The sequence below is a fragment of the Globicephala melas genome, chromosome 20, assembly GCF_963455315.2.
Source record: "Globicephala melas chromosome 20, mGloMel1.2, whole genome shotgun sequence".
Taxonomy (NCBI): domain Eukaryota; kingdom Metazoa; phylum Chordata; class Mammalia; order Artiodactyla; family Delphinidae; genus Globicephala; species Globicephala melas.
Genome location: NC_083333.1, coordinates 32116190 through 32140946, shown reverse-complemented (window position 1 = coordinate 32140946; position 24757 = coordinate 32116190). Strand labels below are relative to the sequence as shown.

Below are 24757 nucleotides of genomic sequence, written 5' to 3'. Positions count from 1 at the left end.
GACTCAAGACCCTCAGCAATGCAGGGTTTTGTGCTGTGGGTATTGATGTTTCACTGGAAAATAAACAGCATCAATAACAAGTCCTAGGGAAAATGTCAAGTACTGGTTTTTCTAAACGTTACTGCTTCCTGTGATTCCTTCTGTTGATTTACATTTTAAAAATATTGAGGCCCAACATAAATTAAAATTACTTTTTTAAAAAAGGACTGGCTTTTGTTTGTTTGTATTTGTACTTAAAAAAAAAAAAAAATTCCTGTTTCAGTGTGCCTCGGGCCCCGGGGAAATTACAGAGATAAACGTTGGTGAACTAAATGAGTTACTGGGATTTCTTTCTGTCTGTGGCAACCCAAACTGAAGATTAATAATGGAGATACAAATACCCAAACTAAAACAGAGCTGCTAGGGCAACAACCTTTCATTTGCTTTGTGCACAAAAACGCACTCAGGCTTCTGCGCTGAGACTGCTGGATAGAGCCGCTTCTTAAAAACCAGATTCTCAAGCTCCAGTCCTGGCCTGGTGGACCCAGGAATCTGATGATCAGAGATGCTGGAGCCACCGATGAATATAATATGTGTAATAATAACATCCCAGTTATTATCCTGATGCCATCTAATAATAATCCTGTACTTTCAGACCAAAAATTCTATTTGTAAATAAAATGATGGCATGAAAGCAAACAGGGTTTCCTAATGAAATGCCCACACTGACTTGTAGTATCTGTATAAAGGTACTAACATGGAATCCTGTAAAATTTCTCTCTTCCCTCTCTTTTTCCACAACATTGATTCCTCCTTCTCTGCCTGGGGCTTCTTTGCACATGGGCCACTGAGGGAGTGCAGACAGTAATGCTGAGTCCAGGCAGGGCCACCAGACCAGGAGACCACGGGGCCAGGCCTTGCAGTGTGGCAGGGCTCAAGAATCTTCCTTCCCGTCCTTTCTGTTGATTTGTATTTTTAAAAGGTGAAAAAGGACATCAGGACTGGTCAGGAAAAGCGTACGTTCACGCTTACATCTACACGAGAGGCTGCAGATCAGCCCGAGGAGACAGTTCATTTTACCCCAATGATCCTCAGTTAATGCCTCTGAGTTTTCGGAGGGAGAAAACGCTCTCTGGCAGTGGAAAAAGTAGCAGGGATTGGAAAAGCTGTGACGTCTCTGTATTAAAATTCTTTTTCCCTTCAGCAACACTTCCTGACTCACCAAGGCACTGGGGATAATTTATGGATAATGGGGCCCAGGTTCTGGTAAAATAACTGAATTAATGAGAAAGAAGCCAACACCGCAGGCTACCCCAAATGAAGCAAGCTCTCCTTTGCATTGTGTTGGGTTTTCTTGTTAAGTACAGGTTCCTGTACTGATCCAGGTGGGACACAGCCCAGACAGATCCCCCATCAGAATGATGAGGAACCTATGGTTTCGTTCGTCTGAAAGATCGCACAGAAGATGCCCCTTTCTTTTCTTTCAGAGTCATTCCCTCATTTTGGCATCAGGAAGTTGGGTCTTCTCTTTCCCTGAGGGCGTGTGGGTTGTAAATGGGACATTAAAGAAAAAGTCAATAGGAGGCCATTTACAACAGGATTGTTTGCCAGGCAGGATTCAGTGCTGGGCATTGTGCCCCTGCTTGGGAAGGACCAATTTTATCTATCACATTATTGAAATAATAGGAAGGTCAGTGGAGGCTGGCCACAGTCTCCTCTCATGAAAATTCGGATGACCCTAGGAGCTGGGGAGCACAGCAACCAACCGGTTACTGCTGTCCCATAGCCCCGTCAGCCTTCCACTCGCTGCATGAGAACTCGTGGGCTCCTGCCAAATGGCGAGTTTTCTTTGTTGTGTTATCGTTGCTTTTCATTTTGTTTTGTTTTGAAAATTTGTTTATTGCTCACCTTGCAAACTCAAGATAGTCAAACTAATCTAGAAACACACATGAGGAATACTAATAATTTCTGCATTCTTTTCACAATGTCAGAAAATAAGCAGTCATAAGACAGAAAAAGCACCAAAATATCTCCAGGGAAGGATCCTGACCAACACCCTGTGCCCACGTAATTATCAAGCCACGAGGACAAGGCTGTGTGGTGGCATTTCCACAACTGCACAAACTGCTCTCACTGCTCTGCTGCCTGGGTCCCGGCACACAGTCCTGAGCCAGATGAGACCTCAGTTCTGTCGTAGGCACCTTCCCAGCCCACCATGCGGTCAGCACAGAGCAGGAGAGCAGACCATGCAGGGAGGGGGCCCGCCACGCTCCAGGTGGGACAGGGATCAGCCATTCACCTATTTTTCAAACTGTCCTTGGCGGCGGGAGCCGCTCAGAGAGCGTGTTGGGCCCAGTGAAGATGAATGGTACTTCTGCGAGACGTGGTCAGCAGCATGGTGAGAAAGTGGGGCCCTCCTGGGGGGAGGCAAGGCCTCGTCCTCAGGCAGGTGAGGCAAAGCAACCTAATCAGCTTTCTGAGGGGAAGGTGATGGTCTTCCCAGCCAGCTCTCAGAATTTAAGACCCCACTTCCTAACTGGACATGCAGCCCCTCCTGCTGCGGGCACGGCCCTTCCCACAACCGTCCACAGTTCTCACCCAAGTCCAACTGCCTCATCCCCACTGCACACAATCTCTTCCAGGGCCTAAAGTGAATTATTAGGCCTTGGTGTCTACACTGACAGTGGTTTTACATCTCATTTGACACTGTCTCAGAGCAAAACAGCTTTGCTTATGTCATGACCTGGTCCCTACACCTGCCCCATAAATATACATTAACTGAAACAAAAGTTCTGTGAAAACTTCCTAAACTTCCTGCCTGTGACGAAGTTTGGTATTTTGCCATCTCATTACCCAAAACTTAGCTGGGTGAGACCCACAGAACTGATCTCCCAAACCACTCGTGGGGCACCAGGTGCCGCGTGAACACTGACACAGGCCACACGGCTGACTGCGCTTGACGGCACAGCCAGAGAGTGCAACAGCCCACAGCTACCGCGGGGCACAGCCCCCTGGAAGTGAGCAACCCACAGGTGCCGGGAGCGGAGCCACGACCTACGTGTGTAATTTGCTCAGGCTCTCCCATTTTCTCTGCAGTTGATTTGCATCTCATGTCCTTCCAAAGAGAAGGGGCACTGATGCCAGAGCCGTGCTGGAACGGAGCTTGCTGGCAGCAGCAATGGGGGGAGAGGGGAGGGCAGCTGACGACAGCCCAGATCAGTGTTTAATTGGGGGGGGAGAGGCTTCAGTGACTTCACCAGGCGAGCCCAGGAGACAAGGAGGCATTAACTCCAAAGCAGGAGGGCTGTCACACACCAGCACACTCAGCCCCAATAAACTAGTTCCCTCCTGGGCGGCTGCGGGGTTTTCTAGCTCCTTCATCAATCTGGCTCACCTGGAGACACTCACCTGTAAGACAATGGGAAGCTGCTCAGGTGGGTTCCTGTTCTCCACGCCCATCGTGAGCCACACCTGGAAGGCGGTCAGCTGCTCAGCAAAGAAGGGGCTGTGCTGTGGGACGAGCAGAGGGTTAGTCAGGGGCTCTCCTTCTTCACCCGGCTCTGCCTTTATACGCCACCCCCACCATCGATTCAGCCGTGTGTCTTTGTGAAGCCCTGACTCCACTCGGCCACCACCATCCAGGCGAGGGGACACAGGGCTGGGCCATACCAGAGGAGGTGGTGAGACATGGTCAGACCAGGACGTTTCATACGGCAGAGCCAGAGGCTGCAAGGACAGACTGGGTGTGGGTAAGAGAGGGTTGCAGTAAGGTTAATGCCGGGGCTTGGGCCTAAACACCCGGAAGCGGGGTCCCAAGACCTGAGGCAGGAAGACTGAAAGAGGAGCACGTTTGGGAGGAGCACGTGGGGAACTCAGCTTGGACACACTGAGTTTAAGGTGCCTACTGGACACCCGACCGAGACATCTGGGGGATGATGGCCCACGTGAGCCCAGGAGATGGGTCTGGGCTGGAGAGACAGATCTAGTTTAAAGTTAAGTGAGAAACAGAGGGGACCCTGGGCTGAGCCCTGGAGCCCCCCAAGAGCGAGAGGCCAAGGAGGTGGAGACACAAGGGTAAGGCCAGCAGAGGGGGATCAGGAGTGGGTGGTGGCCAGGTTGCCAGGGAGGAGTGTTTTAGGGGGAGGACATGGTCGGCACCTTCCATGACTGTACAGGGTCAGGCAGGACCAAGGTCCAGAGCAGATGGTGACAAGGAGGGCCCTGGAGACCATTAAGGATGTAACAGGAGGGCCCTGGTAGTGGGCAGAAGCACAACCGGACTGGGTTCAAACAGAAGAAAAGATGATTCAGAGGCTCAAGAATAGACAGTTCTTTGCAGGAATCTGGCTGCAAAGGGGAAGGAGAGACATGGGGAGGTGGAGGCGGGAAAGTGGATGGGGTCACGTGACTAGGAATTTCTTTTTAAAGGTGGGAGAATAAGGGCGTATTTGTAAGAGGGGGAAACTGCTGATGAAGGAGGGAGGTGCTGGGCTAGGGCCTTGGCGAGTGGACGCCTGGCGCACAGGTTGGGGGTAGCACTGCTGGGAGCAGGAGATGCAACACAGCTGGGCCAGGATGCAGGACAAAGGCCAATGTGGCAGGACTTACAGAGGATCCCTCTATCGCTCCTGTCTCTCAGCGAGGTGGGAAAAGGAGGTGCTGTGGATGGAGGGAAGAGCGAGCGGAGAGGCGACGGGAAGGAAGGAGATGCGTCCGGGCAGCCTGCCAGGCAGCGTTTAAGGCACCTGGAGGGTCGTGACCGCAGCAGGTCACAGTGGGCTTCCCCAGCTTGGCAGTGGGGGTGCGGAGGGTGGCTTGTCCTTGCGCAGGCACTGCGGAGGGGATGCCTTTAGTGGAGATGACGAGGACGAGGGAAACTGCAGAAGTAGCGGCTCAGGTAGGAGGGGGCCCAGGCTGTCAGAAGGAGGTCCGGGAACTGAGAGACCAAGTAGTAGGACTGCTGGGTTTCCTGTCTTACATAGGCATTTCCACTTAATACCCAGCTCTGCTGTCCCTGAGCTCCAGACAGAAAGAATTCCAAATCTCTGCCTCCAGCCCACTCCTCTCTGTCCCACTCTGTCTCCCCAGGGGGAAAGCGGGTGTTTGTGTAAGGAAGGGTGGGTGGGAAGGCAGGGATGCGGGCTGCAACCCCAGGTTCCTGCACGTGTGGAAGTGTGCGCATAGAGGACTTCAAACCGTGGGCACGGCTCCAGCAGAGCTGTGAGCCAGACCAGGCGTGTTCCCACCGCACCCTCCACAGAGGGGCCTGGTGGTCAGAGCCATGGTGCGTGCCCTTGTAAAGAAGTCAGTGTTGCATGAGAATTCGGCAGAGGACTTTCACACTTAGGAATGCGTGTTCTTGCAAAGTCAGTGTACGTGAAGTTAATCAAATTTGGAGGGCAACTTGGGGATTGGGATGGAGCCCCCAAAGTGATTTTCCTGTTTTTAAGTGTGAGTTATTCACAAATTGGTTTAAAAACAATAATCTTGTTAAATGCTCCCTCCCCAGCTGTACTGAGTGAGGGGGACCTTCAGTCTGGGAGGGGAAGTCGGGAAACTCAGATAATTCCACCTCCCCCCATTTCCTTCACTTAGTTTTGCCTTATGGATGCAAACACGCTGCTCATTGCTGAAGAAGCCGCTCAGTCCCGAATGACAAACATTCCTGATCTTTTCACCTAAAGCTGACAAAGAGGGAAAAGCCTTTGCCCATCGAAGTATGCTGTGAGGTTTGTCATGCTTCTTAAAGCCACGGGGAAGATGACAGATCAGATCAGCACCCCACCATAAGTGTGGTTCAGCATTTTAAGTAACACTTCACAGAACAGCTCAAGAGTTGCCCCATGAGTGCCTGAGATTATTCACAGAGTTGATGTTTTGGGCCAAATCTTCATGATTACCTCCCGGAAATACCGTGTAGATTCTTGGGGGGGAAGAAGCAGAACCCAGGATGAGTGTTCTGGAGGAGAGCTCACAGATCGTGGGCAGAGGCTCTGAGTCATGTGGCCATGTGGCCTGGGCCTCCTGGGACGATTCTGATGCCAGGTGGTCAACCCTGTGGTTAGCCCATGTGTCAGACGGGCTGGGGGGTCTGAAAACAGGCGCCAAGCGCGAAGGACTAAGAGCAGAAAGGCCAGCTCTGAGCACAAAGAGCCACGCCTGACCCTGGGGCCAATCCACCGTGACTTGTGAGGTCACTGTGGGGAGGGAGGAGAGCTAGTTCATCTCAACACACTCCTACTCTTCTCACCTGCCATCCCCAGTCCAAACACACTTATGTTGGCTGTTTCACAGTAAGTGAAGATTTCTTAAACGGATACCAAAAGCCCTAACCATAAAAGAAAAAACATTGGTAAACTGGATATGGTAAAACAAGAAACTTTTGTTCATCAAGTAAAAACATTAAAAAAGTGAAAATCAAGTCTGCAGAATGAAGATATTCACAATGTGTGACAAAGGATTTGTATTCAGAATATAAATAGAACCACTACAAATCGATAAGAAACATAACGCAAAAGAAGAAGGATCACATGGCTTGAACAGGCAATTTATAAAAGAGGATATTCAAAAAGCCAATAAAAACACGAAACAGGGCTCAACTCTATTAACCATCGGGGAAATACAAGATAAATCTCAATGAATACCTTTACATAATGAACCAGAATAGCCAAAATGACAAAACAAAAGGTGGAAAACATCCAGTATTGATGAGGACATGGGACAACTAAAACTCTCATACATCGTGGGAAGGACTGGAAATTGACTCACAGCCACTTTGGAAAACTGTCCGGCAGTTTGTACTGAAACTGAAAATATGCACACCTGGTGACCAGAAAGCCCACTCCTCGTGTGCACACCTGACATTAACACACCAGAGCACGAGGAATTCGCAGTACCTGGCCACACCCACCCACTCGCCTCAAGCACAAAATTTAAGGGGGCACCAAAAAACATAGTAATTCAGATAAAAAAAACCTTAATGCAATACTTAAGAAAATAAAAATTAATATAAAAATCTATAATGAACAAAACATCAAAATTTCATAGAAAGACAGGTCCAGCATGACTGATTTCTCCTTCTGTCTCAGGCTCCAGCGTCTCGGCTGGGCAGTGGCCAGCACAGTTCGTGAGGTCCATGGGATAGACCATGACCTTTGGGGTTTCCACACTGTGATAGGAGTGAGCTGCAAGTGAATGGAGCAAACTTGGCATTGAGTGGAGGCAGCCAGACACAAGGATTCTATTTACCCAAGTACCAACCCCTCAGGGCAGCACACACCCTGGCGGAGGTGGTGGCCAGAGCAGGAGGGGCATCGGGGGACCGCTGATGTTCTAAGTGGGTGCTGGTTACGCGAGTGTGCTCAACTTGTAAATTCACCAAGCTGCACGTTACGATGCCTGCAATCTTCTATGTGTATGTTATGCTTCCAAAAGAATGAAAACTAAATAAAACAGCTAGCGTGTGGCCTCCACCAGGTATCCCTCCCAGTGACAATTTGGTGAGATTATTCCCAGAGGCAGAATCCTGAATCTAGTAGATGAGAAATGAAGCTGAAGACGCTTGAAAGGAGGCCTGGCACTGGAGGGAGGGGTGAGGACAGAACCGTGGGGCTTTATCTGAGAGGTGTGCAGCTCTGACCCCTTGACGGTACAAAGGAAAACCAGGCACACAGCACAAAAAAGCATGAGTTGAACGAGGTTCCCGAACGCATGTTTGTGGTGACAGGCCCTGTCCCTGTGGAGGTGGAGCGTGTGAGGAGCTGGAGGCCAGGACTGTTCCCCACGGAGACTTGTCCCTGCCTCAGGGTTTAGGGTCTCCCAGGCAATGCCAAACATATAGGCGAGAGCCAAGTGAAGGCCCTGCCGGCGCCCACTTCAGGGTTCAAGACGCAAGGCTGGCTTCGACTCCCTTGTAAGTGCGTTAAAGGAAAGGTGGGTGGAGAGCGGCGAGCTGCTGGAGCAGGCACCGCAAGTGCTGGTGGAGAACCCAGCAGTGGGCACACGGGTGCTCGATGCAGAGTTCTTCCAACTTTGCTGTAGGTTTGAAAATGTTCATAATACAATGGGAAAAAAATTCAAGCAATGAAGGAGGAAAGATAAGATAGAGAGGGAGGGCCTCATAGCCCAGTTACCCCAGTCTCGGGGGGAATCGAAATCACCTGAGTTAACACACATGCATACAACCCTCCCCCTCCGTCACAGACATACACGCACGTATACACATGTACACGGACACACACCCCACAGAGAACACACACACTCATACCCCATAGATATACGCAGGCACACAAATATATATGCACATACACCCCCCACAGAAATACATATGTGTACACACACACACACACACACACACACACACGCACCCAGGCCCCTGACTCAGTAAGGTTGAAAGCTTCCCTTTCAATCTTACTGATGTGATGTGCACTGAAAGTTAAAAACCTCTGCAGTGAGACGTGGGTGCCTCTGGCTGCAGTCAGGGCTTTGTGAATACACCAAGGGCCAGGAACCCTTGTGTCCAGCATGTACCACGTACCAGGCTCTGTCCTCCAGTCCTCACGTGCTCCTTGAATTGGATACAACTATAGTTCCCGTTTTAAAACAAGGAAACTGAGGCACCGGGGGGCTAAGCTGCCCACTGTGGTCTCTCCAATGGCGCCCAGAGACGACGGTGTGGGGAGAAAAGGCCAGTGGCTCCGATCTCCAAGCCCCACCCTCCAACCCGTCCCCTCAGTGGACAGCTTGGAGCCACCTGCTTCCTCCCGGCTCCCCCCACCACTCCCCCAGTCCTGAACACCTGCCCGGTCCCTTGGAGGGTCAGATGGGGGATCTAATTGTGCTCTAACTTGATGGGTAGCTTTTCTCTTTTCTCAATGGTTACTTGAGGGAAGGGACCGGGTCTCACCCACGTGCACCCAGACGTGGTGTCTGACGCACAGCAAACGCTCATCAAATGAACAAATCTTGAATGAAAACAGGAGGGGCTGTATGTGCAGGGGATGCAACAGGGGGTTCTTGGTGAGCTGATGTAACGACCCCCGGCGGGGTGGGGGGAGAGTCGATTTGCCTGCCTCAGGAGCCACAAGTGAAACGACATTAACTCGAGGATGACCAGACCACCACCTAGGAAAGTACATGGGGACCAGACATCCCCTCAGGGCCAAGCCTCAGCCTTAGAGGCTTCACCTGGCCACTGGGCAGCAGGGCCGCAAGTCGAGAGCATCCGTTCGTGGTAAAAAGGCTGAGAACCTGGGATCAGGGAGTGCACGTCAAGAAAAGCAGACCTATGACAGCAACACTGCAGAGAAGACGTTTTTAAGAGCTGACCATTTCATAATCTAACTTTAACCCCTGGTTGGTGCAATCTTTTAAGCTTCTGGATAATGCATGTTCTCCCAGGTGGGTGAGGGCTGTCTCTGACACCCGACCAGGGGCTCTGCAGACCAGGTGGCCAGAGAAGCAGCTGCCGCAGTGGACCACGCAGGATGCCCTGGGAGGACTCACCCGAAATGCCGTGCCTTCTTCGATGATGGTCGGCAGCTGGGAGAGACAAATGTCGACAGCCAGGTCCCAGGCCTGCCTGGGGAGAGCAGAGAGGAACCCAAAAAGCATTACTGACGGGCTCACCCAGAGGGACCCAACAGCAGAGCAGCCTGTGGGTGGCTGAGTCGGGGCAGAGCCGCTGGTGAAGGGCACAGGAGGTAAGGAACTCTCAGCTAGCTAAAGCCATTTTGTTTATGATAGTTTTTCTCTTCAAATTGAAAGGAGAAAAAGCTCAGGAAAAATAAAGAGACTTGTCCACTTTCTAATGCAGTTTCTTCCCCCAACTTGAGCCCACCTAGCGCGGCAGCCTGCCCATGCTGATGGCAGCTGGGGTACTGGGTGACCGGACCATGGCAGCATCACACACAAACCTGCCATGAAAAGCCATGGTCAGGCCAAGGCGCTTCACCAGAGAAGGGCCAGGTGGGGCTGGGAGAAAGGGTCCGCCTCGGCCCACCCACTGCCAGGCCCCTGCACCCCTCTGTGGGTGGTCGGCACCTGTGCCCAACACAAACCACTTGGGACAAGACAGGTGGTGCTCTGTATGCTGGGGATGCAGCAGCCTCTTTGATGAGTAGTCCTGGCCACCTTCTCCAACTTCTTGTGGCGCCGGACCCAGCTCCGCACGCTTACAAGATGTGCAAGACAAGGTGGTGCCGACTGGGTCATGGTGTCACCTTCCCAGGGTCAGTTTCACCACCTGTGAGGCAGGCTAAAGATAGCGTCTCCCACACGGGGTCCCATGAAGGCCTCGGAGGGTGGCTGACACGGAGGGACACACACAGAGGCCTACTATTTCCTGGCAACGTTTAACACCGATTCTAAACTGGACACAAACGATCCTCTTACTTTCTCTGTGGTCCCAGATTCAAGTGCGGATTCCCAAGGATATAACGATTTTCTAACTCTGACCCCCCTTTCTTTTAGAAACGTGCTCCTCGTGGAAAGAAAGTGATGGTCAGAACAAGGGGTTTAGTTTCTGGTATTGCAATCTCTTCCCAGCGCAATTTCCTGACACACTCAAGGATTCCATGTTAGGTTTATTTAGACTAATAACTGCCTGTTTGTGTGCAAGAGGCACCTATTCATGGGTCTTAATAAAGGATCAAAACAAGAATGAAAAATGAAAACATGCAGAAAAACAGTAAAAATGTAAGATGAACAAAAGAGTAGAGAACTCGTTTTCATTTTTCAAATATGTGGAATATATTTCTTTTTTCCCAGACTGGCCCCTTCTGCACAAGCACGCCCTTCCCCCACCAATCTAATTAAGAGGCAATCAGGAGATAATCAAAAGTTCCTCAAAGTGCGGGCAATAAATAGCTCCCATATGCTCAGTAAGTGCCCAGACTGCAGGCAAAATGGTTATTCTGCAGCACTGAGGGAGACACTTACTCTCTGTTAAGGCAGAAGTCAAGTCAGTTATTGCAATTAAGCTCTATAAAGATTCCTTGAACTTAATCAAATAAAAAGTTTTAACTTCAAGAGTTAGAAGAAAGTGTGTACCAGTTGGGGGGAGGTGATGTGGGCAGAGGGGGTCCAGGGCAGCTGATGGTCTTGCTACAGCTGCTACACAGTGGGCACCCCGAAACTGCACCTTCTGTAAAGCTGGCTTCTGTGCCCTCTTTCAGAACCATCTCCTCAAAATCACGAGGCAAGAAGAATTCTAACCTATTAAAGACGTCCCTACTGGGGTGTCCTAGACAGAGTATCAGAGGAACTAGGCTGCCCTAGCGAGACCTACTGGGGCGGCCTCAGTCCTTTCCAAGGAGTGAAACAAAACCTGACGCAGCTGCAGCGGGGCCTGGGCGCAAATCTTCTGAGTGTGGCCCGTTGGGCCTGCCGGCTCCCCAGGGCTGGCCCCCCACCTGGGTCCAATCACTCAGTGGGGTTGAGTCCCCACCAGCCGCACTCTTCTGTGCCAGAAAAGCAGCTCAGAGGAGACTGCTGGCTTGAAAGGAAGCCCCGGAGGAGGGATCCGCCTGTTGTCACCGGGACCAAGGCAGGGCCATGACTGGAGGGGCACACCTGTCTAACTGAGAGGGGACAAGGGACTCCGTTCAAGGCACCGAGGAGGACAGGAGGAAAGCAGAGGACGTGGGAGAACACCTAAGATCTACTGGACACCGAGTGGCCAAACAGACTGCCAGCCAGCAGTGAGGCTGCAGCAAGCCCCAGGCTGAGGCCGGCAGAGAGCAGCAGGCTGGCACCGGGCTAGCCGGCCTCCCTCTGGGGCCTGTGGTCATTGATTCTCTACAAAAGGAAAGGGTCAGGTTGGGGACCTCAGAGTTCCCATCAAGCCCTAGATCACATGGCAGCCTTTTCAGCAGCACAATGGTACCCTCTGCTGAGCATTTACTCAAGTTGGTTAAAAGTGGCTACATTTTCTAGGGTAAAATCAAAACAAACTTGGAGTCTTAATTTGGGATTCTCACTAAGGGAAAGTGGGAAAGCAAGTCCTGTAAAACCTTGAGCCATGGCACCCAGGCGAGCATGGAACTTGGGAGGTGTCCGCGTTCACACTTCCCACAGCCCCTGTGACCAGCCGCACAGGCTGCGCCCCCAGGGAGGGAGGATCCCGGGCCTCCCCACCCCGAGGCGCAGACCAGCCGGGCTCTGAGCCGTGGGCTGCCGATGAATCACGGCCTGGAGAACGTGCCATCCAGGCAAGAGCTCGGGTTTTCAGGAAACGGGCCTCAGATGGCAGGCACCCAAGGAGTGGGCTGGGAGGACAGCCTTCCAAGAGCGCCCGGCTCCATCTGCACCGATCAGTCAGCCAGCCAGGCTCGCTCGATGGGAAGGAACGCACAGGTTATTACCATGGAGAAATGCAAGGTTTCAGGACCTGCTGAAATTGAAAGTGAAGGCAAACGGCTCCCTGGTGGCTTTGCATCAAAAATTAAACAGAAGCCGGGTGCTGAGCATTTCATCATTGGCACCCCTGCCTGAAGCAAAGTGTGAACGTGTGTGACTTTGTGTTTTAACCTCAATTTTTGTTAGGCTTTGTTCCCTTCCTCCCCCTGCTGAAAATTCAACCTCTCCATCACCACCCAAGGAATATAGTAACTAGATGGCAAATTATTTATTCCAAATGCTCTTTCCGACTACCTTGGCTGTGCACTCCCTGGGGACGTACAAACTTTCGTCTATTTACGAGGAGGGAGAAAGAGCTATGGGCATTGTTGTTGAGTGTTTCAGCACCCGAAGGAGCTCTGCTGAAAGCCCACGGCAACGCTTCACTGGCAAGGAGCCCATGCGGCGCCTCAGACCTCAGGGGCAGCTGGCAAACCTGAGTGCAGGCGAGCATGACCTTCCAGGTTTCCGGGCCTCACATTCTCCTGCCTTTGCATCTGAGCCCACTGCCTGTTCCCTCCGCTCTCCCACCTCCCCTAAGGCCAGGACTTTGAGCAGGACACCTGCCACCCAGGACAGAGACCACATCCCCAGCCTCCCTAGACCAGGCACCACACACGGCTGCGGGGAAGAGCAGAGATCCGTGTCCCTCCTGTGAGCCACTCAGCCACACAGGAAAGAGGAACAAATCCCCATTTGTAAAGCCATTGGATCTGGTGTTACCAACTGATATTCCAACCACTACCTCTAACTATCCCCAGAGGAGGAGGGAAAACATGTGGCAGTCTTTCCATCGTAACCAAGTCAGTGGCCCTCAACGTGGCTGCATGCCCTATACAGCTGCCTGACCCAGTGTTTACACCAAGTATTTCCAGTCTCTGACTTGGCATGAGACAATTCTGCATGATGTCATAAAGAAATAAACGTTGTCACTCACCCTGAGTGGTTTTCTCCTCCCTAGATCTACAACACAGTTGCACGGTCCAATCAGAGGGCCATGTTAAATGTGGCAGCTGGACACAATACCAGGACCCCACATGGTCTGACCCTGAGTCTGTGTCTGCAGTGACACGAGGAGGATTGGGTGTGCAAGGGCGTGACGCCCACCTGGAAACGCACAATGTGCCCAGGCTGGGTCGCCAGTGCTTGATACTCAATAAATACTCAGGCATGATTTCATGCCTTTTTAGAACGGCTTTTTATGTTCTTTACAAGGCCTCCCAATGCCCTGTGCATAGTGAGTATGCAACTACTTGTTAAATTAAATTATCCCTGCAACTGTTGTTTCAGTAACAATCCCATTTGGTTTGCTGTACGTTTGCTGTACAGTAACAAATATGGGACGAGTCTAATGCATGTGAATGATTTCCAACTCAGGATTTTAATGAGCTCTTTCTACAACATTTAAAAAATACCAAATGAGATCAAGTGCAGGTACTAAACCTCAGGGAATTCTACTAGTTACATTTTTTTTCATGCAAAGAAGCACACAATGATTCTTCTGTCTCCAGCTTTGCATTTTTGACAAGGGAGACTTCAACCTGAATAACTTAATTTTAAAAAATAGCTTTTAGTGTTTCAAAGGCTTAAAACATCTACACGTAGATTTTTAATTACAAAAGTAATATCTACCAACTTTTTTTATTTATTTATTTTTTTGCGGTACGCGGGCTTCTCACTGCTGTGGCCTCTCCCGTTGCAGAGCACAGGCTCCGGACACGCAGGCTCAGCGGCTATGGCTCACGGGCCCAGCCACTCCGCGGCATGTGGGATCTTCCTGGACCAGGGTGCGAACCCGTGTCCCCTGCATCGGCAGGCGGACTCTCAACCACTGCGCCACCAGGGAAGCCCTCTACCAACTTTTAAAAGGGAGCATTCTCATTCCAATCCTCCTGTCCTGGTATTAGCACCATTAGCATCTTGTTATAATTTTATCCAGCCCTTTTCCCATGCATAATATAGAGGTAATTATACTGCTGATACAGTCTGGTGTTCTGTTTTTGTCATTTAACATATATTTTGTATAATAATAAATAATCTTCACAAAGTTTTAAGATGGTTTACATTTTTTCAAATATATGTATCTCAATTACATCCCCATTCTGTTAGGTACTGGGATTCTCCCCGGTTTCCCCTTTTATAGCTAATGTTCTGACAAACGGCATTCTTTTTCAAAGCCTCTCTGACTGTCTCACCAGTCCCGTTCCTCGGTTCTTCCTCAGCAACCTGCTTAGTCCCTCTCCTGAGCTGGAATGGGTGGATGCAAAGTGGACAGGGCAGCAGGGGCTGGAGTGACGCGGGAGATGTCAGGGTCCAACAATGCCGGCTGGGAATGTGCTGGTCCAGGCTGGGTCAGGGGTCAGGCCGCCTCCCTGTCCAGGGTTGTGATCCCCAGAGCCCTCCCTCACAGCATCCTAATGCTGACCCCCACCTCTGAGTCCGCTTCCCACAGAACCCAACGTGCAACAACCAGGCTTCGCCTAAAAGGGAGCGGAGAGGGTATCAGGCCACAGACAGTGAGCTTTGCAGGATGGAGGACCATGCAGGCTGAGGGACTAGATTGTACTCAAGTCTTCAGGGTGCATATCAGCTGCAGAGGGGGCCTGGAATGCGCAGGGAGGTTGGAACCAGGGAAGTAGAAAGACCCCAAGGGTGCATGTATGACTGCTAGCAATTCCATGCGCCCCGGGATACCCGGGAGGCTTTCCACATGTTCATCTGGGCCTCTGTGGGTTGCTGTGTTAGCTCACGTTTCTCTGTACAACAAATAAATACAAATGAGGATTTGTTTTATGAGATTCATGGAGAGCTAAACTTGCAGGCAAGAGGGCCATGTTCCTAGTTTTAGAGTAGGGCATGGAAAGGTATCAGTAACAGAGACGGGAGGGATTATGAGACACTGCTGTTAGACTTTGGACCTTATATTAAACAGCACTTATACAAATCCCAGAATTCAGAAATGTTCTAAGAGGCCAATACTAGAGAAGGATCTATGGCATGATGAAGAGAGACAGGTGTGACTGTTCCGTACCAGCCATCTCTGCGTGCTTCCTCCCTGGGTCCCCTTCTCCTGCTGTCATCTTCCCTGTCTGTTCTGTCTGCTCTCTGCTCAGGCTGTGCTCCTTACTCTCTTCTCTGGGACAACACGTTGTTTTTTACCCTTTGCAGCTGAGCACATCTTAGAGGAGGCAGTTTTATACCCAGAGAAACATGCACAAGAAGGAAGACTGTCCCACGGACTTGTTGGTGGGGTGGGCAGATGGAGGGAAGGACTAAAAGCTCGCTAAAAGCTGGCGCCTCGCGCCCACCCTGTATTTCTTCCTCCTGGGGGGAACTGCTTGGCCAGTGGCCCCAGTCACCCAGGAGGCCATTCACACTGGGCAGCTGGTGTGATGCCCATTTCCTGTGGCTTAACTAGTTTTCCATCCATGACTAGTCGCAGCACTGACCCTGTTCAGCTCTTTTTTCTTTCCTTTTTAATAATAAATGTTTTATAAAAACCTGGTTCAGAAAAAATAGAATTTAAGGCATCACTTTACTTAAAGGATAAGGCTGTTTTAGGATCTCCTTCTTCAGAAATGTGCGTTTTCTTTCTAATTATTTATCCTAAGCATTAGAGAGGCTTTTCAACCCCACCTCCCCAGTTCTAATCTTCATGGAGTGAAGGAAACTGCGTCTGCTGTCCTGCCAGTCTGTTCACACAGGATCTAAACTGCTGCACAGAGACTCTTCGTGCGGTCTACTCCTATTTCTCTGTTTCTCCAGTTTATTCCATAAGCTCTTCCAAAGGGTATGGATGAGGCATGTTTTAACTTGATTTCTGATTATAGTCTGGTGCTTGGCCAGCATAGTGCATCTTGATTTATCTCACAGATAAGAATGTTAACTCCTGATTTTCCTTGAGTGGATGAGAGCAGGTGAGTTTACCACCTCCTTCTTAGTTCTCTGGGTTTACAGAGTCGGGGGAAAGTGGTCATGCACATATTAAAAAAAAAAAAAAATCACTACTCTTTTTAAGTATTTTGTATTAGGATTTCTCTCTGGATGTGACTAAGACACATTTTCCTTTGTTACCGCCCCATTTTAGTACTTCCTCACATTCTGCTTGTGTCACAAAAGCAAGGAAACAGGAAGAAACCAAACACCTTCAGATATAATGTCTAGATTCAAAACAATTTCCATTATTACTGCTGTTATCATACTGTACTTACTACTAGCAGTAGTGTAAAGAGCAGTAATCCAGTTTTTTTTTTTTTAATATTTATTTATCTATTTGGCCATGCCGGGTCTTAGTTTGGAATCTTCGTTGCAGCATGTGGGATCTTTAGTTACGGCATGTGGGCTCTTAGTTGCAGCATGCGGGATCTAGTTCCCTGACCAGGGATTGAACCCAGGCCCCCTGCATTGGAAGCATAGAGTCTTAACCATTGGACCACCAGGGAAGTCCCAGTAATCCAGTTTTGAAGGAAATTTATAATCAACATACAAGTATCATAAAGATCACACTCGTGCGTGTGTGTGTGTGACAGCATGTGTATGTGTGTGCAATAAGCATGCAAATTAAGTGGTCACGAACCCAACAGTTTTAATTCTCTGGAGCAATCTTGGATACACTTCATGAATTCAGCTGGCAGCTTCTTTCCTCAATACAAATCCCTACAGAGTCAGAAACTCACCCGCAGGCCCTCTCCGCCCCGAGCTATGAACTGCAGGGCCTCTGTAGGCACTGGTCCCGCTCAGCCCTGGATGACCCTTAGAGGCACCTGCACTTCTGCAGGGGACTTAGGCAGAGCTGAGGGTCGACCTTGTTAACTCGTGTACACCACTCAGGCCTCCACGTTTGGAGCCCCGTCTTCCTATTTTGTTCAAATAATTCCCTTACACTTGGACTATCGCAGAAACGGGAAAACCATGCTCCTTAGAGAATCTGATGCTGGTCTGGGGAGAGACACTTACCACATGGCGTGCATGTACGTGGGGGGCAGGCGTGGGCTGCTGACGGGGGTGCAGTTATATGACCTCATGATCCTTTCCGCCAATAAAAAATTTCGAAACAGACTAGCCACCAATAGGTCCTGTCTGAAGAGCTTTTGGAAGAGATCTGAGGGCAGAGAAAAGATAAAAAGGTGACTTCATTGACTCACGTCCAGCATTTAAAGCCAAATATACAACTTTACTATCCTTCTACCAGAAGTTGCAACAAGCAGGTTGGAACTGACATGCACATTCTCCACTGGCAGCACCTACATGACACATGTAATGTGAACAAACAGCAGAATCCAACCAACTGGTCACAGAAAAACATAAACGTGTCTTATACTATAGTAGTAATTTGGGTTTTAAGAAATATGGATGGTGTGTGACTCTGAAGGCAGATGAGCCCTGAGTCTGCCCCGAAAACACTAAGGACCCGAGCAGATACCACTTTGAACTAGCCCTGCAGCACTGCTCTCGACCTGATGCGCGATTCACTTCATCCTCTCAGAACCTTTGGGGTCCCTGCCTTCTCCCGCCCACATCCTCAGGTTTCTTCACTGAGGGGAACTCAGTCCTCCCATTTGACTTCTCTCACATCCCAGCGCCAGAGTCTCCTGACTCCGGGGCAGCAGCCTTCCCACCAGTCCACAGCTGGGCAGCCTCACCCCGAGGAAGCACGTTCCATGCAATGGTGTCCGTGATGGCCGTGAAGATCCAGTTCAGCTCGCCCAGGGGAGTCCTCCTGTCGTTCAGCCGCCCGGGAATCCTAGGAAACAAAACAGTCACGGAGATGGAAACAGGTGACAGAGGCAGGAGGAGGTGGGAAGAGAAGGGGTGAGGGGACGACGACGCGTCAGAAGGGGCTTGGGGGGCGACTTGGCCATGCCAGGAGGACCTCCTTGCCTTGCTGTGATCTTTGAGACTCCTGTACGTCTAACCTCACATCTTAAAACTCAGCCTCCACTTCACTTTCTTCCCTTCCCCATCTGCACAGGAGCAGCGGGTGGGCCCCTCTGGCACCCCCGTGACAGCAGGCACAGAGCTCTGCCGACCAGGCAGGCCCCCGGGGCCCTGGAGCCCCCCACAGCCTTGCTCTCAGCCTCCAAGTGGACGGGCCCCACACCCTAATCAAGACACTCCTGTCAGGCAGGACACGGGTCACCTCCCAGAAGCTGAGGGCAACGGGAAGACCTCTGTGGGCCCAGCTCTTCACCACACAATCATTCACCTGTTCAACATCAAAACAGACCTAGTCAGGCCTAGATTCCACCTCTTAAATTCACACGTAGTCCTGGGCGCAGCATCGCTGGACTGAAAATGCCAGCGGTGAGGATGTGAGAGGTGGGCCAGCAGCATCACAGGCCTCCCAGTGGGGCGTGTGAGGGGAGCTGGGCTTGCTTCCCCGCCCCCTGTGGGGAAATTCGAGCACAGGAAGAAAAAACACAACAGACAACTGGGCGACACTCTTTTGAGTGGTGCTCCATTTGTGGCCACTCACATACGACGCCTTTGGGTGTATCAGCTGGCACAATCCTTCTGGAAAGGACAGACACATGAAGGACAGAAAACATCTGTATCCTTTCCTCAGTTAAGTCTGCTCCCAAGAATCAATCTTGAACCAGAAACGAAGAATGTGGAAACAAGGTATGTTTTGCAGTGTTTTATTTATAACAGTGAAAAGTCAGAAACTACCTATGTGACCAATAATAGAGAAATGATTAATTATAGAACAACCACAATGAAACAACTACAAGCTATTAAACTGTTGTTTATGAATATTTTAATGATATGGGGAAAAGACTGCTTTGTAACATTAAGTAAAGAAGTGGGACAAATATCGTGCCGTCATAATTACACAGAACACATACAAGGAGAGCCGATCAGGAGGAAAGCCCCGCAGTGAGGCAGTGGCGACACTCTCCTTGTCTTCACATCTGCACGCAGTCAGCATTGGATGCCACTCCTCTGCCCACTCACCTGCCTCTCGTCCTGACAGCTGGTGGTGACAGGACAGTGTTCTTGGAAGAAGGAGGGTCTGCTGAGGTCTATTTCCAAACCTGGACCAAGCGCATCATGGGTGTGTGCAGTGCCCCTTAAGTCAGGTGAAGCAACACAGCCCCAGCTGGCTCCTTGGGGTTTGACCCTTGGGAAAGGCCGCTGCGTCCCCAGCAGTGAGGAGCTGCCTTGCTGCCGGCACTGTGGCTGAGCCATCGGAGGGAACAGAGGCCACTCCTTGTCAGGTGGAGGTCAGTGTGCATTTAGGTGTGTTTTTTAAATCCTCATCTTGTGACAATCGCTGGCAGATAAATGCAAAACTAAGACTCCCACTATGATCTCCTGAAAATTCTACTGATGTCTTTCACTAAAGCTCATCATGAAACCACAAACCAAGCCATCTGCCCGACTGATTTCAGACAGACCTGGGAACCATTCAAAGTGATCAATCAACCAATCACTGCCAGACCCATCTGCATTCGGCAGCCTGGGATGACAAAGGTGGAAGTGAGTCCCACTTCCCTCCCTTTTCATGTCATTTAGAATTAAGTCACTTCAAAAAAAAATAAAGAAAGAAGTAAGTCACTTCAGAAACTACTTGTTTCCGTTTTCCTTTCTGTAATTGATCCTAAGGACGTCAAAACCCAACCCGCTCTGGAAGCTGTCTGGGTCAGCGATGCAGGGCCACGAAGAAAGGCACCGCACAGAGTGTCAAGCCCAGGACACATTTCATTACACAAGTTTCTTTCACCTACCCCTCCCCCCAATTTCATTAATAATCAAGGTGGTTCTTTTAAAATTTAAACCCACAGTGTTAATCAAGGACTAACTTTTATGTGAAAAGCACAAAAGGCTATAGTTTAGGAACAGATCATGGAACTGGGAGATGAGAAAAACGAACTCTAGTCCCAGCAGTGCATGTCTGGGTAACTTCTGGTGTCTTGTTTCTCTGCTCTGAGTCACCCAGGTTAACCTCATATGCAAAATGGAGATCAAAATAAAGTGGATAGCACTTCCAAAGGAGATGCAGCAGAGAGCCAGCAGAGACTTCCTTGGAAAATGCATGCCACCTCCTCAAACTCCTCATCACCGCTGTCTGCCATTGGATTTATTCTCACCTCCTCCGACATCTGGGTTCACCCACAGCTTCCAGCACTGCCCACTGTGTGGAGCCTGACTGCAGCAACGGCGACTCTGCTTCTGGATCTTACAAGATGACCCAACCTGCCTTCACCCCTTGCTTGCTGTCTTCACAGCTCAAATTTAACATGTCTAAAATCAAGCTCATCCTCATTACTGCCATCTTCTCCCCTGTAGCATGTGTCCTCACTCCAAGAGTCCCCGTGGATTCTCTTCCATCAGAGCTCGAACCCTCAGAGACAGGGCCCACTCATCTCTTCCCCAAGTGTAGCTCGTGTTTCCTGCTTCTTGCAAGGCACCTCTTCCACTGCCTTTTGGTAACCACTCCCACTGCAAAGGTATCCTCAATGGCCTTCTTGATCCAATTCATACTAGGCAGGGTGACAGCCCCCGGTATACCTTTGTTCAAAAATCTACAGGGTTCTCTGCTTACTGCTGCAGTGGTTTCAAATAGTTCCCTCTATTTCAACAAAATCTCACTTGGAATAAAGGAAAGCAGAGTTCCTATGGCTGGAGGGGTGAGGGCTGGGAGCCACCAGCTTCCCAGTGGCCCACGCCTCCCCAGATGGGCCACCGCGAGGCCTCCAAGGAGCAAGGGCGAAAACTCTGCCAATGGACTTAGGTAGAAAGTTTCCACTTGGCTTCAAAGCCATCACCTTGACACAATAAACTTTGAAACTAGTTCCCTCTGTTTGGGTCCATTACCTCGCAGTTGGACAAAAATATCAAACTCAGTCTCCTCTCATTTGCCCACTTGGAACAGCCTCCCACGTGTCTTGGGCTGGTTCTGGCTCAGTCTTCACAAGCGAAGCCCAACTTCCCTGTCCATGAAGATGTCTTGACCACAGCAGCCTTTGCTCAGGTCTTTTTCAACTGCATCTCACTTGGGATTTCTTTGGCAGCCCACCAATTGCTTACTTTTCTTTTTATTTATTCAGTGTTGCTCCATGCATGTTAATTATCTGTGTAACTAGGTAATAAATTCCTTGTAGGCAATGACTTACTTTCCTCGATGTAAATCAGTCTCTTCACAGATTCTGGCGGAGTGCTGAGCACATGCACGAGCTCACAGCCCACACATCTGACTCACGTTACTTCCCTACTTAAGAACATTTGCTCCCACTTGGCCAGCAGCTCCCTGAACCCCGTGTGGTGGAGTGACTGACATGGAGGGGCACCGCCCAGACCCCCCAAGAGGGGCTGGCTGCTCAGCGGGAGGAGTATGTTCGGGTACACCGTCCAGCTGGGAGACGAGCCCGTCTCAGCTGTCAGGTTGGCCTCAGCTGATGATCCCCAGGGCAGAGGTGCAGGGCCTCCACAGGCGGCCCATGCTCTGCAGCTCAGCATCATGGCCGCTGCTTCTTCGCCTCCCTCCCGTGCTTCTCCCCAATACGCTTGTGTCCCTTGTCTCTGTGTCTGCCCCCATCAACCAGCCAGCACCGTGGTCTGGGGTAGGTGTCTCACCCTGCCTGTCCTCACCTCCATTCGTTACTTTGTGTCTCCCCAGCTTCCTCTCTCGCCAACATGCCGATGTCTAGCTACACAGAACTTGTCCTCCTCAAACAGCTCACATGCCTCCAGACCTGCGCAGACGCCTTCCTGCCTCCCTGGCCCAGTGGTCCCCCCAGGCTTTCAGGTTCTGCTCTGAGGCCCCCACAGAATTCCGCAGATGACAGCTGGTGCCCAGGCTACATCTCCCACTAGGCTCGGGGCTCTTGGATGGCAGGCCCACGTGCTTCCTCGTGCTAACCCAGTGTTCACACATAGCATCTAATGCATAACAGATACATATTTGATGAGTGAGTGGATGGATTCTAGCTGCATGATCACAGCTCTGTGTAAATAAAATGCTAAATGAAAAACTATGGTTTCCAAGAAAATGACACAAACTCACTAAAAATACTCAAGTGATAAGAAGATAACACAAATCATCCCAAATTTCACCATCTAAGAACCAGTAGAAACATTTTGGTGACCATTCCTCCAGATATCTCTTTATGTACAAAATCAAATAATTTTAAATGCACTCAAATAACCATATGAAAAGACATGCTACATTTTTGTTAAAAACATCCACAGGGCTTCCCTGGTGGTGCAGTGGTTGAGAATCCGCCTGCCAATTCAGGAGACACGGGTTCGAGCCCTGGTCTGGGAAGATCCCACATGCCGCAGAGCAACTGGGCCCGTGAGCCACAACTACAGAGCTTGCGCGTCTGGAGCCTGTGCTCCGCAACGAGAGGCCACGACAGTGAAGAGGCCCGCGCACCGTGATGAAGAGTGGCCCCCGCTCGCCACAACTAGAGAAAGCCCTTGCACAGAAATGAAGACCCAGCACAGCCAAAAATAAATAAATAAATAAATAAATATTTAAAAAAAACCATCCACCAATACACTTAGGAAAAAAGTCTGGGAAGGTCTGCACCAAAGTAGTAACAACGATTATCTTGGCATGGTAGAGATTATGGATGATTTTAATTCTTTTTGCTTATCTGTATTTAATAATATACACGCTGAAAACACACTACTTGCATAATAAAGAAAAATAAAACTTTTTTTTTAATAAGAGGGAAGCCAAGCAAGTTTACCCGAAAAGGGAAAACATTTGAAAATTTCATGTTTTATGAATTTACATTATCTCATATTCAGTTCAAATAAAGGAGGATGCACTTTTACTTTGTCTGCTTTAAATGGCTTTATGAAAATGATGGTGCAGAGAACTTTGGGCTAATTCATTTACTTAATGCAAATAATTCATTACTTAGAAATGCTCTGTGACTAAGAAAATGGGGAGGTGAACCCAGCAATTAAAAAAAAATTCATTCATTCATTCATTTATTTATATTTTAGCTGTGCCAGGTCTTAGTTGCAGCAAGTGGGATCTTTGTTGTGGCATGTGGGATCTTTTTTTAGTTGCTGCATGCGGACTCTTAGTTGCGGCATGCAAACTCTTAGTTGCGGCATGCCATGTGGGATCTAGTTCCCCAAAGAGGGATCGAACCCCAGGCCCCCTGCATTGGGAGCATGGAGTCTTACCCACTGGACCACCAGGGAAATCCTCAGCAATTTTTTTAAAAAATAATTCTTTTGAATATCCAGCTCCGTATGTACTGGTTAGATATTTGGTTAGACAAAGACAGATAAACGAGATCAGGGTTCTCAACCTGTGGGGTAAGGGACAGTGCTCATGATGTCACCAAAAGGAGTCCCTGAATATGTATGCAGGTACATTTTCTCAATCAGTTAATGCTATACTGAAATCAGATGTGTGTGCGCGCGGACACACACAATCTCAATCATTCTAAAAATTCAGCTGAGTAGGAAAAGAAAACTACTTGACATAAATGAAGGTTGGGAACTTCTGCCCTAGATAGTACATTTTGGGACATATTTCTTCATATGCTGACATTCTGCTGAACCGGACCAAGCCACATGTCTGTAAGACTTCTTTCTAATGTCTCTTTATTTAAAATTGTGTACAATTCAACACTAATATTATCTGTATTTCCTATTACACAATGGCTTTTTTCTAGCCATTCACAGATTTCAAGTGATGATCATCCAAGTCCATTTCAGTGTGTATGGAACCTGCAGTTTATAAAGTGTGATGTGGTTTGTTTGCAGCCTGAATGGTTTGCAGTTTTACAGAGGAGTCCCCCTTTAACTGGACTGCAGGACTACGTCTGAGTAGTCAGGAGGAAGAAAATGAGAAACACGCAGTGAGAAAGCCTGGTTGGAAATGTAGCCACACTTGTTTAAATGCAGAAAGCCTGTGGATGATGCACTCAGCTCTCAACACTCACCCAGAGACACTCAACTGTGCAGCCACTGGGATGCTATCTTAGTGCTGAGTCAGCCGGGCCCTAAATTACATCTGCAAAGCCTGGGGTGCACGGTTCAATTACTCTCTTAGGGTTTAGAAGACCTCCTGGCAATGGCAGGTGAGGTGACTCAGACCATTCTCCCACTGAGAACAACCAGAAAGGCTGTGTGTGTAGGGGGGTGTGTGTGTGTGTGTGTGTGTGTGTGTGTGTGTGTGTGTGTGTGTGTGTGTGTGTGTGTGTGTGTGTACATCTTTTTGAAGGCAATGGAAGGCTGGCAAGTTTGTGGGGAATCGTGGGGCCAAAACCTGAGAAAGAAAAGCCCCAGGCTTGAGCCGGCACCTGGGGCTCCATTTGTCCCAGAGGTACCTGGCAACTCTGAGAGGCAGAGAGCCTAAGCTGAGCTTGGTGGACTCACAGGCTGGAGAACAAAAACTGAGGGCCCACCAAGG

The 24757-nt window shown here is 49.7% G+C and overlaps 1 protein-coding gene across 1 annotated transcript in view; it reads right to left on the bottom strand.

Annotated features, from left to right (window-relative positions):
• The window catches only part of RPTOR (regulatory associated protein of MTOR complex 1), a 342549-nt gene that overhangs the window by 80316 nt on the left and 237476 nt on the right, over positions 1-24757 (bottom strand). Inside the window, exons 8-11 of the mRNA XM_060290007.1 lie at positions 18018-18118; positions 17332-17476; positions 9484-9559; positions 3388-3489 (exon numbers count right to left, since the gene is read on the bottom strand). Of these exons, the coding sequence (XP_060145990.1) occupies positions 3388-3489; positions 9484-9559; positions 17332-17476; positions 18018-18118 (424 nt within the window). The remainder of the gene's footprint in view (positions 1-3387; positions 3490-9483; positions 9560-17331; positions 17477-18017; positions 18119-24757) is intronic.